The following is a 15,413-nucleotide window of genomic DNA, read 5'->3' as shown; positions in this document are numbered from 1 at the left end:
AGCCAACAGGGACAACAGACAGGCTACACCTGATTGAATAGCAGGACTCCCACTCTGATTGGCTAACAGGGGCTAGAGCCTGATGGAGCGGTCCATGTGGTGAGGAAAGGTCAGGGGTCTCCCATCCCTGAGGAACACGGAGAGGAGGAGGGTGGAGTTACATAAAACAGTACTGAGTGTTCAAAGAAGAAGGAGGAACAAGGAGGAAGCCCTTGTACTGCAAAGGTTCAGAAAGGGCTTCTTTGTACGGCTGCCTTTACTTTTTTCAGTGTGATTTCTCTCTCCCTCCCTCCCAATCTGTCTCTGCCTCACTCGGCTGTGGGTTCTGCGTCCTCAAAGGACACCCTAGTGGACTCTCGGAAGTCGGGGTGCTGCAGGTCCGATAAGAATTTGGTGGGGGTGAGCATGTGGGTGGAACCTGTGGAGGAACAGAGGCGGCTTCACCACTCGTCTCTCAGCACATGCCACGCCCCCTTCCCCACTCGCTCCAGAAACAAAAGGGTTAAAAGAAACAAGCAACCGGTCGTACAGCACACACACACACACACACACACACACTTTTCACACACACAGAGTACACACACACACACACACAGAAAAAGACATGGCGTGGCTGCAATTTAAAGACAACAGTTGTTTTTAAAGACAACAGCTGAAGCAGAGCACAACAAAAACTAACAAGACACTTTCCCATTTAGAACAACACAGACTGGCTGGCAAAGCTTCAAGACTTCAAATAAACAGAACAGAGGGGAATAACATAAAGGGCTATTTTAACATAAACACATTGCACACAATAGGCAGGTTGTAACAGCTATGTGCATTTACACCAGGTTACTGCTTCACTGTGCTCATTGTGGGCGTTGGGATTCGTGATCAGGGTGTGTGGTCGTCCAAAAGGGAATTACTCTCTCCTACATGAGCTGTGAAGCCATATTTAATCTGGTATCGCTTCTTCTTTATCACATCCCAGTGATCGGGAACTTTTTTCTATTTTTTTTGCAAAAACTAAATTAACTCATAATCATCTTACCACTTGCTTCACCAGGGTGCAACCTCATTCCAGAAAGTGTGTGTGTGTGTGTGTGTGTGTGTGTGTGTGTGTGTGTGTGTGTGTGTGTGTGTGCGTGTGCGTGTGTGTGTGTGTGTGTGTGTGTGTGTGTGTGTAGTGGGCGTTTCTCTGAGTAGCCACATCCAGAACCTACAAACATGAACACTTCTTCTTGCTCTTGGCCTGCGCTCAGTGGCGCCACCTGGTGCAGTACTCACCAATGACAGCCTCCCACTTCCCATTGGCCTGTGTGACCTCATAGGCGCAGCGCATCTCGCTGAAGGAGGCGCCGCCGATGATGAAGACCATGACGCGCGGCCCGGTGCGGTACTCTCCAGGTGTCTTGTTCTTGTGCCAGTGGCCGTACCGAGCACTGCCAGGGCAGAGAGGAAAACAGGCTCAGGTTATTACGTATGTACTATTTTCAGGTGATTTCTCATAATATGGATAATGTGTCACGGACACAAAGGTTACAGGTTACTAGGTTACACACTGGCTGCTGCTGGCCTGTTTGGAGGCTGAAAACACCCAGCTCAGGAGGAAAATTTGTATATTTTCATCTTCAGGCCTTGCAGGCCAGAGGGGAGCACTACTACCTAAAAAATGTCCTGGGCAGTTTATGTTGGAGTCGCTGTTGCTATGCATGAAAAACGTTCCTTCTCCAGGATCCAGAGGTGAAGTGGAAAACAGAACCAAGAGAGAAAAAAAGGGATTTGTGCCGATTTAGTCACTGTTATTTGCTAGTTTAATGGCTTGTCTCTGAAGAAAGAGGGAACTACTGATGAGCAGCTGTGGCGGGGACGTTGGTGCCATGTTTTCACATCTCACTCTGTCTATTAAGGATTTATTTGAGTTGCTGATGTCGGAACAGTGGAGAGACTAACAAGACGGGTTTGGTGAGTTTTATTTTGTTTCTGTCATATTCACTGAGCACCTCTGAATGATGTTATGAATGTATTTCTTCTGTAGACCACATTAACCATCAGCCTTGACTGGACATCCACATAAAAAGTATCCCTTTAATATTGTAAATGTATTATGATTTAAATGTGAGGTTTAATGTTCATGTGTGCAGCTTTCCTTCGACTAACATGCATCCTAATGTGACCCTCAGTGCTGGGTGTGTCTGTGGGGGAGGGGCCGCTAATGAGGGACATCAGTTTGGAACAGAAGAGGATTTGATGCTGAATCAATACACAGCAGCGGAGTGGAGTGTAAGTCACACACACACACACACACACACACACTCACACACACACACACACACTGATGACATGTAATCAGGTCAGCTTGCTTACATTAAGGGTTTCCACAGGGTTTTTGTTTAGAAGATGATATACTTTCTTTTGAGGAAGACATTTCAGAAGTACACTGTCTTTGAAAAACTTTGTATTAATGTCATGCTAACATACATTATTAAAACCAATATGCATTCTGGCTGTTTAGTTATACATTCAAAGCTTCTACTGAGGTTTTTAAATGATGGGTCAAATGTCGTAATTTTAGAACCCTTATAACTTAATAACTATATATATATATATATATATATATATATTTATTTATTTATTTAGAATTTGCTTACAAAATACATAATTCATCCAATTATATAATTCAGTCTTTGTTATTATTAAATTAACTTTTTAAATCAATATAACTCATCAGGGTGTGCCTCCCTTTGATATTGGAACGTTTGGATCACATGTCAGAATCAACACAGCCACTGGAATATAATTCTACAAATAGTGTAAAACTAATAATAGACAACTATGTGAATCAAGCTTTGATATTCGGTAGAGCCCTGATGTGCGTCTACATATATATAAGATCTGTACACGGCTCACTAACCTACGGTCATCAGAAGTATTGATGTGTAAGACTCCCATCCCAGATTACTATTGATCTCCCTCCATTTCTCCATTTCCATGCAGTGAGGTGTGCGTGTGCGTACCTGACTGCAGTGGTGCTGAAGGAGGCCGAGGAGCGGGTGGAGATGTAGGGGTAGTGCTTGGTGTCCAGCTTATCATCGATAGCATCCTGCAGAGGGACGAAAGGACAAAAGAGTCAGCGATGCTGTCCGCCTTAAACAAACACAAACACACTTCAATACGGGCTTCACAGTTGTGTCCCGTCTCTTAGCAACCATGTGTGACTCTGTTGTGGAGGTCCATTGGAGGAGTGACTTGACACAAATCAGCGTCTCAATACAGTTGACAAAAACCGGATGGAAAAGATAAAAATAAAAAAAAACATTTAAGGTTAAGTTGAAAAGGGGAGAACCTCTGCTGAAATAAAGCCTTTGTATGAAAAACACAGGATCAATGTACAGTAGAAGCCAGCTCGTGATTTAAGCCTTTAACACACCTCCATGATGTCCTTGACCAGTGGTGTCCAGCGGGACAGCTGATAGGTCTGCTCGCTCACACGCTCCTTCCTGTCCAGCTTCTTTCCTCGGCGGAGGGTCGACTAATGAGGGAAGGAAGAGTCCAGGATGTAAAAGAGATAACAATGTCTCTGGTATTAGTCTGGAAAGATTCCCACTGTTTGAAAAAACGAAGAAGAAGAGGGCGACCCAATGAGAATCTTACATCTGTGACGATGGGGACGCCCAGGTGAGCCATGTTGGTGATGATCTCACTGTCTTCAGGGGGGATCTGAGCGTGTTGGATCAGCTTGTTCAGGTTCTCCTCCGTAATGCCTGAACACACACACACATGCACACACACACATATATATATATATATATATAAGTTTTTCATAAGACATCACCTGTGTGTGTGTTTACATTTAATATGTTCAGCTTGTTCGGGGATGGGAGGGAATTCTGGTTTTAGCAACTTGAGTGCAAAAAGAAAATATTTTTAATAAAACTCGAAATGTACACTTTATACTTCCTGGATACTGTGTAACAGCTTAGGATTGTCAGGTTATATATACTGTATATACTGTGAAACATGCTGACTAGTTTAGTTAGTTTCTTTATAGTCGGTGGGTAAGTAGTGAGTAATAAAGAAAAACGAGTAGAACAAAACATGAACATAGCTTTTAAGGCACCAACTGGACTTTTAACAGTTCAGATGTCTTCATGTCTCCTTCTTACCGTTCTTGAGGAAAATGTAGAGCAGGATAATGCGGATCTTGTCGTACGTGCTGACGTTGGCATCCAGCAAGATGGGCACGATGGCCCTCATGGGGTCTTTGATCTTCTCCCCCTCGGCGTCTGTGCCCATCGCCAGATCCTGCAATGGAGAACTCGGTATCATGTCAACCCACAAATACACATGTGCAGCGACTGTAAACTAGTTCAGAATCGTTGTCATTTATGAGCGACAGAAACTCAATATCAACACATTGGTCCTTAATTGTCTTTCCCCTTGTAGGACACTTCTCTCCTCATTTCCTTTTCCATCCTCTCTCCTTGTTTCCTCTCCCCTTTCCTCTCTAAGCGCCTCCCCTCTCACCTGTTCCACACGGCACAGCTTGTCCACCGTTCCCTGGTAATGCTTCATGCAGTCTTCAGCCAGCTGCAGATGAGTGGAGTACTGAAAAACACCAAACACACAGGGTCAGCGCACACACACACACACACACACACACACACACACACACACACACACACACACACACACACACCTATAAAGACACAAACCTTGCTGAGCTCCTTCTGGTACTGAGGCATCTTCTTCAGCATCTGGGACAGATCCCTCATTGTGGTCTGTTGAAGCAAAAGAGTGTGATGATCAGTGCAAGATACCACAAAATACACCGCTAACCTTTTTAATAACAGACCATATTTATGGTCTCAACACTTGACTTTGCTACAAAGGGCTTCACTTAATTTCTGCTGCCAAGTGATGCTGACAAACATTTAATACACTAATTTAATTAAAGTGACATTTTGTCAGTATATATTTAAAGGAATGGTTCAGCATGTTGGTAAATAATGAGCTTAGAGTGGGATACCTTGATACCACTCATGTCTGTAATTAAAGATGAAACTGCAGCCAGCAGCAGCTTAGCTCAGCACATAGACTTGAAACAGGGTGCTGAGCAGCTCTCCTATCTAATTTCTTTAATTGCTACAAAAAACAAGCTGTGGCTTTACTACGCTAGCTGTATTTTTATTCTCAGCTAAGCACCTGCTGATTTAAGCTTCATTGGTATTTCAATGTTCTTATCCAACTTATGGCAAGACTGTAAATAACATTAATACCCAAGAATGTAGAGCTATTCCATTTAGTATGCAATAAAAAACTGTCAGAATATAGTATGTCATAAAAAAATGTAAAAGTAATAGTATAAATAAAAAAATATGTATGTTACAAAAAAATCTTAAAATATTTTATAATGATGTATTCCTCAAAAAAAGTCAGATAAAGTATTGGAGCAAAAAAAAACAAAAAACAATACTTGTATACATAAACTGTGAAGTTTTTTAGGAATGAAAGAAGTTATCAATTCATCTTGTACCATCTTGACGTTACTGGATGTTCTTTACCTTCTCTCCAGTGTTCATCCTCTTGCTGGCAGAAAAGTCCTTCAGCTGACGTGTTACTTCCCTAACGACAAACAAAAGGAGAAGCAGAAACACAAGCGAGAGAGGTTGTTATATCGTGTAAGTCAGTATCCAAAGTGAAGGAAACGTACAAGTATGAAGAAAAGTACTCACTGGGAGACCTCCGCTATGTGTTTGTGTCTCAGGCTCACCCACAGGTCATCGTCTTCATGCAGCAGAACCTCCTTCTCACGAGAGTCTCCGATGCCACTGGTCTCGTATCTGAGGAACAGACGGATGCATACTTACTGAAACGCACTGAATTAGTCCGCTGCTGCTTTAACATATATGTTCATACAAATAGAAACAATAATTGTGTGTGTTCGGTACTTGTAGACGTCGTTTTCGATGGGCAGCAGGTCGTAGCCCATGGCCTGGAAGGTGAGCTCATGCAGGACAGGAGAGACGGGGTCAAACGCTCTGTCCAGGATGATCAGCTGTGAGCGAGCCTTATCTGGACCCTACGGAGAGAGAGACAAAAGGATAACCCATGATGTTGTACATGTGATTATTTTGGAGGACATTCTACATGTAGAACTCAACTTTAACCACCACCAACCAAGAGAATGATTTTTCCAACAAGAATATGAGACCACAAGTGAAAACAGGACAGAGCATTAAGCAGGAATATAAGGGGACACAAGAGCAAATAGTGGTCCAGCCCTCACCTCTCCCATAGTGGGGTCATCAGCCTTGTAGGCGTCCAGTTTGTCCTGAACCAGCTGGGCCAGGGTGGCGTTGTCCTTGTACTCGCTGGCAGGAGGACAGTCAGGTGGACAAATGGATGTGTATGGAGATAGAAAGTGAAAAGGAGGAAGGAAAAAAAGAAATCAAGCAAGCAGATGAGACAAGAAGAAAAGAGGAAAACATTTTTGACAAAGATTCTTTGTAAAAAAATAAAAATAACATTTTGAGAGCATTTGAGTAATGGCCAGACATTTCCCAGGTCTGTCCCTGCTGCACTCCCAAATGACTTATAATACTACTAATAATAACTGATTTTAGTGCCTTGAGTAGTCGAAAAAGACTAGAAAAGAGGCTATAGAAATGCAGGTCCAATTATAAAAACTATTCATATGGGACAGTAAAATGTTCCTCATTTTCCTTTGTAATTGTTTTGATATGAACCAGATCTATACATTAAATGGAGAAATGCAAGCTTCTAGCTGCAGTAATGAGGGAAGACAGGGTTTCATTTGAACAAAAAGACTTTGTTTCAGTAGGTAACTAAAGTTCGACTGGAATAGAAACCCTGCTGCTCTCAGTAAATGTGCTCTAAAATAGAACTTTGACGTCGTGCAATTCTCTCCATATGTATAGAGAGGGGTCAAGTTAAAAAAAAAACAATTCAATAACGTTTGTAAGTCGCCTCCATTAAAAAACATTGTTTTGCTCATTAGTACTGGATGTTTAGTATTTACTGTGCTTCTGAGGGGGGAACGTCTTTCTGTATATATTACATATTCATAGATTCTGATGTTTCCTTTTCTTCAAAGACTGTCATTTTTGATTTTTTACAAGGTCCTTTCAAATAGACTTCACAGTTTATTATTGCAAGCACCATATGTCATGTGTTTGGAGGGGATCTTTAATATTTCTGTTTTTAGTAGCCTTTAATGAACACCATTTCCAACAGATCTATGTCCTTCACTATATTTAAAAATGTCATTCCTAGCAGTTGCATCTGTCCAATAATTCCCTGACTGCTGAAACGCCTTTTGTTTTGTAAACCAGTCTGTACCCACAGCGCCCCCTGCTGCTCACCCTCGGTATCGGACAGCGGGGTACTCCTTCAGGGTGGCGCAGAGCGTGGCCAGTTGCTCAGCCAGCCTCTCCATCACCGGGTTCTTCAGCTGGGTCTTATGGGGGCTGTAGAAACTGTGGAAGGCATCTGGATTGTCCAGAGAGTACACCTGCACACACAAACATGGACACTCTGAAACTGAGCTTCAAAACACTTTTCTTTTACATTGATTTGGGTGTTTGTACCTGATACATCTTTTTGATGCCTCCTCACCTCTCACAACTGTGGACCGGATATCATGTGACTTTTTTGACATACTATACTGAAAGTTTTTTCAGCAAAATCTACCATAACTTTTTCTGAAAAATTACGCAATGAAACCTTTAGGACTTTGTCTGACATGCTATACTTTGACTTATTATAGTATGACTCCCCCCCAATATGCTATACTATGACTTTTTTAAACATACTATACTTTAATTAAAAAAAATTTCGACAAACTTTGGTTTCTTATGACTCTGTTGGCCGTACTACCTACTGTCTCTTTTGACATGCTATACTATGAGTTTGTTTGACATACTACACTGTGGCCTTTTCTCAGTCTCCCATCTGGTGAAGTCACAACAACCTTGAGCTGAACACACTTTCACTGCGGAGATGACAGTGGACTTCAGGAGGAGACGCCTACACTGCTCCCACCAACATTCTGAACAACACTGTGTCTGCTGTGGACGACTTCAATATTTTGGATCCACCATCTCCCAGAAACTCAAATGGCCTTCCAGCATAGACACCATCCAGATAAATTAAGATGATGAAATACCGTCTGTCTTCAGAGATCTAATACAGGTCTTCCCTGTAATTATCCAGTCAGTTCAACCATCACTGTGTGGTGTGGATCAGCAACAAAGCAGGACAGAGAGTATTATTCAATTCAATTTCATTTATAGTATCATATCACAACAAAAGTTGTCTCTCACATCCGTCTATGTCATATAAAGCAACCTGTTGTTCATATATCATTCCATGTTTATCCCAGCACCCTTTGCACTCTGTATCATTGTACTGTTGTCTGACTGTTAGCACATTTCATCTGAAAAATGCATATATTTACATGGCTGTACATGGTAGTCAAAATCTGATCAGAGTCAGATGTTTATTAACCCTGATCAGCATTGTTGTTATATATTAGAGCAGAAAAATACCCATGTCTGACTCCTTGTATGTGTTCACAATTGCTCGGCCATTAAAGCTGGTTCTTCTTCTGATTTTTATGTCTTTTTTTCCATAATGCTGTGACTTTTGTCGCAACATACAATATGATTACTTTTTATTACTTTTTTCCTAAATGCTATACTATGACCTTTTTTTCCAAACATGCTAAACCATGACCTTTTTTTCAACATGCTATACTATGACCTTTTTTCCAACATGCTATACTATGACCTTTTTTTCCAAACATGCTAAACCATGACCTTTTTTTCAACATGCTATACTATGACCTTTTTTTCAACATGCTATACTATGACCTTTTTTTCAACATGCTATACTATGACCTTTTTTTCCAACATTTGAAACTATGACCTGTTTTTCAACATGCTATACTATGACCTTTTTTTCCAACATTTGAAACTATGACCTGTTTTTCAACATGCTATACTATGACCTTTTTTTTCAACATGCTATACTATGACCTTTTTTCAACATGCTATACTATGACCTTTTTTTCCAACATTTGAAACTATGACCTGTTTTTCAACATGCTATACTATGACCTTTTTTTCCAACATGCTATACTATGACCTTTTTTCCAACATGCTATACTATGACCTTTTTTCCAACATACTATACTATAACCTTTTTTTCAACATAGTTAACTATGACCTGTTTTCCCAACACACTATAGCATGTCGAATATTCACAAAAAATAGTCCGTCGACAGAATTCATAAATTGTTGTAAAAAGTGATTAAAAAGTCATGAAAATCCCTCATATCGTATGTCAAGCAAAGTCTGAGTGTAGTGAGTCCAAAACAGTCATAAAAAGCCATAGTCGAATTTTTCGAAAAAAAAGTCATACTATACTATGATCTTTTTTCCAACATGCTATACTATGATCTTTTTTCCAACATGCTATACTATGACTTTTTTTTCCAACATGCTATACTATGACTTTTTTTCCAACATGCTATACTATGACCTTTTTTTCAACATGCGAAACTATGACCTTTTTTTTCAACATGCTATACTATGACCTGTTTTCCCAACATACTATATAGCATGTCGAAAATTCACAAAAAAAAGTCAGTCGACAGAATTCATAAATTGTTGTAAAAAGTGATTAAAAAGTCATAGAAATCCCTCATATCGTATGTCAAGCAAAGTCTGAGTGTAGTGAGTCCAAAACAGTCATAAAAAGCCATAGTCAAGTTTTTTGGGAAAAAAAGTCATACTATACTATGACCTTTTTTTCATCACGCTATACTATGACCTTTTTTTTCAACATGCTATACTATGACCTTTTTTTCATCACGCTATACTATGACCTTTTTTTTCAACATGCTATACTATGACCTTTTTTGCAACATGCTATACTATGACCTTTTTTAACATGCTATACTATGACCTTTTTTTCCAACATACTATACTATGACCTTTTTTCAACATAGTTAACTATGACCTGTTTTCCCAACATGTCGAAAATTCATAAAAAAAGTCAGTCGACAGAATTCATAAATAGTTGTAAAAAGTGATTAAAAAGTCATAAAAATCCCTGGTATCGTATGTAAAGCAAAGTCTGAGTGTAATGAGTCCAAAACAGTCATAAAAAGCCATAGTCAAATTTTCAACAAAAAAAAAGTCATACTATACTATGACCTTTTTTTCATCATGCTATACTATGACCTTTTTTTCATCATGCTATACTATGACCTTTTTTTCATCATGCTATACTATGACCTTTTTTTCAACATGCTATACTATGACCTTTTTTTCATCATGCTATACTATGACCTTTTTTCCAACATGCTATACTATGACCTTTTTTTCAACATGCTATACTATGACCTTTTTTTCATCATGCTATACTATGGCCTTTTTTTCAACATGCTATACTATGACCTTTTTTTCAACATGCTATACTATGACCTTTTTTTCCAACATACTATACTATGACCTTTTTTTAAAACATGCTATACTATGACCTTTTTTCAACATGCTATACTATGACCTTTTTTTCCAACATTTGAAACTATGACCTGTTTTTCAACATGCTATACTATGACCTTTTTTTCCAACATGCTATACTATGACCTTTTTTCCAACATGCTATACTATGACCTTTTTTCCAACATACTATACTATAACCTTTTTTTCAACATAGTTAACTATGACCTGTTTTCCCAACACACTATAGCATGTCGAATATTCACAAAAAATAGTCCGTCGACAGAATTCATAAATTGTTGTAAAAAGTGATTAAAAAGTCATGAAAATCCCTCATATCGTATGTCAAGCAAAGTCTGAGTGTAGTGAGTCCAAAACAGTCATAAAAAGCCATAGTCGAATTTTTCGAAAAAAAAGTCATACTATACTATGATCTTTTTTCCAACATGCTATACTATGATCTTTTTTCCAACATGCTATACTATGACTTTTTTTCCCAACATGCTATACTATGACTTTTTTTCCAACATGCTATACTATGACCTTTTTTTCAACATGCGAAACTATGACCTTTTTTTTCAACATGCTATACTATGACCTGTTTTCCCAACATACTATAGCATGTCGAAAATTCACAAAAAAAAGTCAGTCGACAGAATTCATAAATTGTTGTAAAAAGTGATTAAAAAGTCATAGAAATCCCTCATATCGTATGTCAAGCAAAGTCTGAGTGTAGTGAGTCCAAAACAGTCATAAAAAGCCATAGTCAAGTTTTTTGGGAAAAAAAGTCATACTATACTATGACCTTTTTTTCATCAGGCTATACTATGACCTTTTTTTTCAACATGCTATACTATGACCTTTTTTTCAACATAGTTAACTATGACCTGTTTTCCCAACATGTCGAAAATTCATAAAAAAAGTCAGTCGACAGAATTCATAAATAGTTGTAAAAAGTGATTAAAAAGTCATAAAAATCCCTGGTATCGTATGTAAAGCAAAGTCTGAGTGTAATGAGTCCAAAACAGTCATAAAAAGCCATAGTCAAATTTTCAACAAAAAAAAAGTCATACTATACTATGACCTTTTTTTCATCATGCTATACTATGACCTTTTTTTCATCATGCTATACTATGACCTTTTTTTCAACATGCTATACTATGACCTTTTTTTCAACATGCTATACTATGACCTTTTTTTCCAACATACTATACTATGACCTTTTTTTAAAACATGCTTTACTATGACCTTTTTTTCCAACATACTATACTATGACCTTTTTTTCAACATGCTATACTATGACCTTTTTTTCAACATGCTATACTATGACCTTTTTTTTTCAACATACTATATATACTATGACCTTTTTTTCAACATGCGAAACTATGACCTTTTTTTTCAACATGCTATACTATGACCTTTTTTTCAACATAGTTAAGTATGACCTGTTTTCCCAACATACTATAGCATGTCGAAAATTCACAAAAAAAAGTCAGTCGACAGAATTCATAAATTGTTGTAAAAAGTGATTAAAAAGTCATAGAAATCCCTCATATCGTATGTCAAGCAAAGTCTGAGTGTAGTGAGTCCAAAACAGTCATAAAAAGCCATAGTCAAGTTTTTTGGGAAAAAAAGTCATACTATGCTATGACCTTTTTTTCATCACGCTATACTATGACCTTTTTTTTCAACATGATATATTATGACCTTTTTTCTTCCAACATGCTATACTATGACCTTATTTTCAACATGCTATACTATGACCTTTTTTCAACATGCTATACTATGACCTTTTTTTCAACATGCTATACTATGACCTTTTTTAACATGCTATACTATGACCTTTTTTTCCAACATACTATACTATGACCTTTTATGAACATACTATACTATGACCTTTTTTCAACATAGTTAACTATGACCTGTTTTCCCAACATGTCGAAAATTCATAAAAAAAGTCAGTCGACAGAATTCATAAATTGTTGTAAAAAGTGATTAAAAAGTCATAAAAATCCCTGGTATCGTAAGTAAAGCAAAGTCTGAGTGTAGTGAGTCCAAAACAGTCATAAAAAGCCATAGTCAAATTTTCAACAAAAAAAAAGTCATACTATACTATGACCTTTTTTTCATCATGCTATACTAAGACCTTTTTTTCAACATGCTATACTATGACCTTTTTTTCAACATGCTATACTATGACCTTTTTTTCATCATGCTATACTAAGACCTTTTTTTCAACATGCTATACTATGACCTTTTTTTCAACATGCTATACTATGACCTTTTTTTCAACATGCTATACTATTACTTTTTTTTCCAACATACTATACTATGACCTTTTTTTCAACATGCTATACTATGACCTTTTTTTCAACATGCTATACTATGACCTTTTTTCAACATGCTATACTATGACCTTTTTTCAACATGTGAAACTATGACCTTTTTTTCAACATGCGAAACTATGACCTTTTTTTCAACATGCCATACTATGACCTTTTTTTCATCATACTATACTATGACCTTTTTTTCATCATGCTATACTAAGACCTTTTTTTCAACATGCTATACTATGACCTTTTTTTCAACATGCTATACTATGACCTTTTTTTCAACATGCTATACTATTACTTTTTTTCCCAACATACTATACTATGACCTTTTTTTCAACATGCTATACTATGACCTTTTTTTCAACATGCTATACTATGACCTTTTTTCAACATGCTATACTATGACCTTTTTTCAACATGTGAAACTATGACCTTTTTTTCAACATGCGAAACTATGACCTTTTTTTCAACATGCTATACTATTACTTTTTTTTCCAACATACTATACTATGACCTTTTTTTCAACATGCTATACTATGACCTTTTTTTCAACATGCTATACTATGACCTTTTTTCAACATGCTATACTATGACCTTTTTTCAACATGTGAAACTATGACCTTTTTTTCAACATGCGAAACTATGACCTTTTTTTCAACATAGTTAACTATGACCTGTTCTCCCAACATACTACTGTATAGTATGTCGAAAATTAACAAAAAATAGTCAGTCGACAGAATTCATAAATTGTTGTTGTTGTATGTCAAGCAAAGTCTGAGTGTAGTGAGTCCAAAACAGTCATAAAAAGCCATAGTCAAATTTAAAAAATAAATTAATAAAACTTTTTTCCAACATGCTGTACTATGACCTTTTTTTCCAACATACTATACTATGACCTTTTTTTCAACATTATATACATATATATATATATATATATATATATATATATATATATATATATATATATATATATATATATATATATATACCGTACACCCTGTGTACCGTACACCCATCCCATTCTCATAAAAGCAATATCTCAGATCAGAAGGTCAAGGATACTTTGCACTAACAACTGTCACTTTTTCATGAATCTGAAATAGTTACCTGAGGGGAATGTCATTACATCTGTCACAAGCATCTACTTGGACTCAACCAAGACCTGACTAGATTTAGTGGCTAACAGTCAAAGGATAAGGTCACTCTTGTGAATGTGATGTATGTATACGCAATATTTGAGGGAATTCAATTGCCAATAATGAACTGATTAGAATGTGGTAGTTACATTTCAAGGATCAATGTCACTGTAAGCTCATATCTTTCACATTCTCTTGAATGATATACATCGGGAATTTGTTATTATTATGCAAAAATGTCACTTTCACTCAAAGGTAATATGATAAGAATTTGGTGGTCAATGGTCAAGGTTACTGTGACCTTGCAAAACATGATTTTGGCATAGCTCACAAATTCATATTCTAATTCCAACAATTTAACACAAACGTCTTGTATGATAAAATGAGGAGGTGATGACAATTTGGAGAGAAATTGGATGTAAAATGCAACTTGAGTACTTCCTTCTCCTTTCTCATTTGTTTGATTTCTATCCTCTACATTTATTCCCTTGTTTGCTCTCCTCTCTCCTCTCCTCTTCTGCATCACACACTACCACTCCCTCCTTCCCCTCAATCTGTCTACAGTCACATGATCTGCAGAACAGTCCCTATGTTAGCTCAGCTACCATTGGCTACCACCTGCTGTGTGGATCCCGACTCACCCAATGAAGCATCAGTCTGTGGGCGGGGCTATGAGGCAGCACTTTGCCTAGAGCAGAAAACCATTGACTCTGACTTAATCAGAGTAGACAGGAGGGGAGCAAAGCATTGTGGGTTAAGCAGCATCTTCAGATAGTGAGAGAGAGAAGGAGAGATGTGAGAGATAGAAAGGGAGGGGGGGGGGGGTAAAAAAAACTATGGTTGGGAAAGGAAATAAATATAGAGAAATGATTATGACGATGGAGAACAAGGACTATAGAGCAAGCGACTTGTAAAGGCAGGGATGGAGAAATGGTGGGAGGAACCGCCCCACAAAACACACAGAGGGAGGAAAAACACAGCAATGGTGGAGAAGCAGGTGGGAGGGAGGGATGGAAAAATGAAGGATTTTCTGTAAGTCTGTCTGTAAACAGAGTGACAAGTGAGTCAGCAGCATTATGTCAAGTAACCACCTGAGTGTGTACTTCTCTCTCCTCTCAGGCTTTTTTTTGTATCCATCCCTGACTCTAATAACCTTCACGTTACTATTCCTGGCTCCGTCCTTAGCGGCGTCTCTCTCCTCCACCCCGTCTTAATCAACCTTCCACAGCTAGAACTCTTTATATCTCTGGATCTCCCTCTGGTGTAACAAACAAATCTAAACCGGCTTTCATTCATTGCCTCTAAGAGGAGAAAAGAACGGTGAATAAAGGCAAGAAAGAAAACCATCCAGGGGCCAGACAGAAATATGGAAAGCACTCTTACTGCATGGTTGCATTATTTAGAATCTTTTTTGAAAATTGTTGTCAAACTGG

The 15,413-nt window shown here is 37.9% G+C and overlaps 1 protein-coding gene across 2 annotated transcripts in view; it reads right to left on the bottom strand.

Moving 5' to 3' along the window:
• stxbp1a (syntaxin binding protein 1a) overlaps window positions 1-15,413 on the bottom strand; it is a 32,624-nt gene that overhangs the window by 4,450 nt on the left and 12,761 nt on the right. Inside the window, exons 7-19 of one of the 2 annotated variants that reach the window (XM_084035075.1) lie at window positions 7,368-7,516; window positions 6,272-6,356; window positions 5,934-6,064; window positions 5,718-5,825; window positions 5,547-5,607; window positions 4,698-4,763; window positions 4,510-4,590; window positions 4,149-4,287; window positions 3,637-3,746; window positions 3,413-3,514; window positions 3,000-3,085; window positions 1,270-1,424; window positions 261-418 (exon numbers count right to left, since the gene is read on the bottom strand). In XM_084035075.1, the coding sequence (XP_083891201.1) occupies window positions 309-418; window positions 1,270-1,424; window positions 3,000-3,085; window positions 3,413-3,514; window positions 3,637-3,746; window positions 4,149-4,287; window positions 4,510-4,590; window positions 4,698-4,763; window positions 5,547-5,607; window positions 5,718-5,825; window positions 5,934-6,064; window positions 6,272-6,356; window positions 7,368-7,516 (1,383 nt within the window). In that variant the 3' untranslated portion in view covers window positions 261-308. The remainder of the gene's footprint in view (window positions 1-260; window positions 419-1,269; window positions 1,425-2,999; window positions 3,086-3,412; window positions 3,515-3,636; window positions 3,747-4,148; window positions 4,288-4,509; window positions 4,591-4,697; window positions 4,764-5,546; window positions 5,608-5,717; window positions 5,826-5,933; window positions 6,065-6,271; window positions 6,357-7,367; window positions 7,517-15,413) is intronic. The other variant, XM_084035076.1, reaches the window with a different exon arrangement.

Source organism: Eutrigla gurnardus (assembly GCF_963514095.1).
Source record: "Eutrigla gurnardus genome assembly, chromosome: 19".
In the NCBI taxonomy this organism is placed as follows: Eukaryota; Metazoa; Chordata; class Actinopteri; order Perciformes; family Triglidae; genus Eutrigla; species Eutrigla gurnardus.
This window is presented reverse-complemented; position numbering and strand designations above follow the sequence as displayed.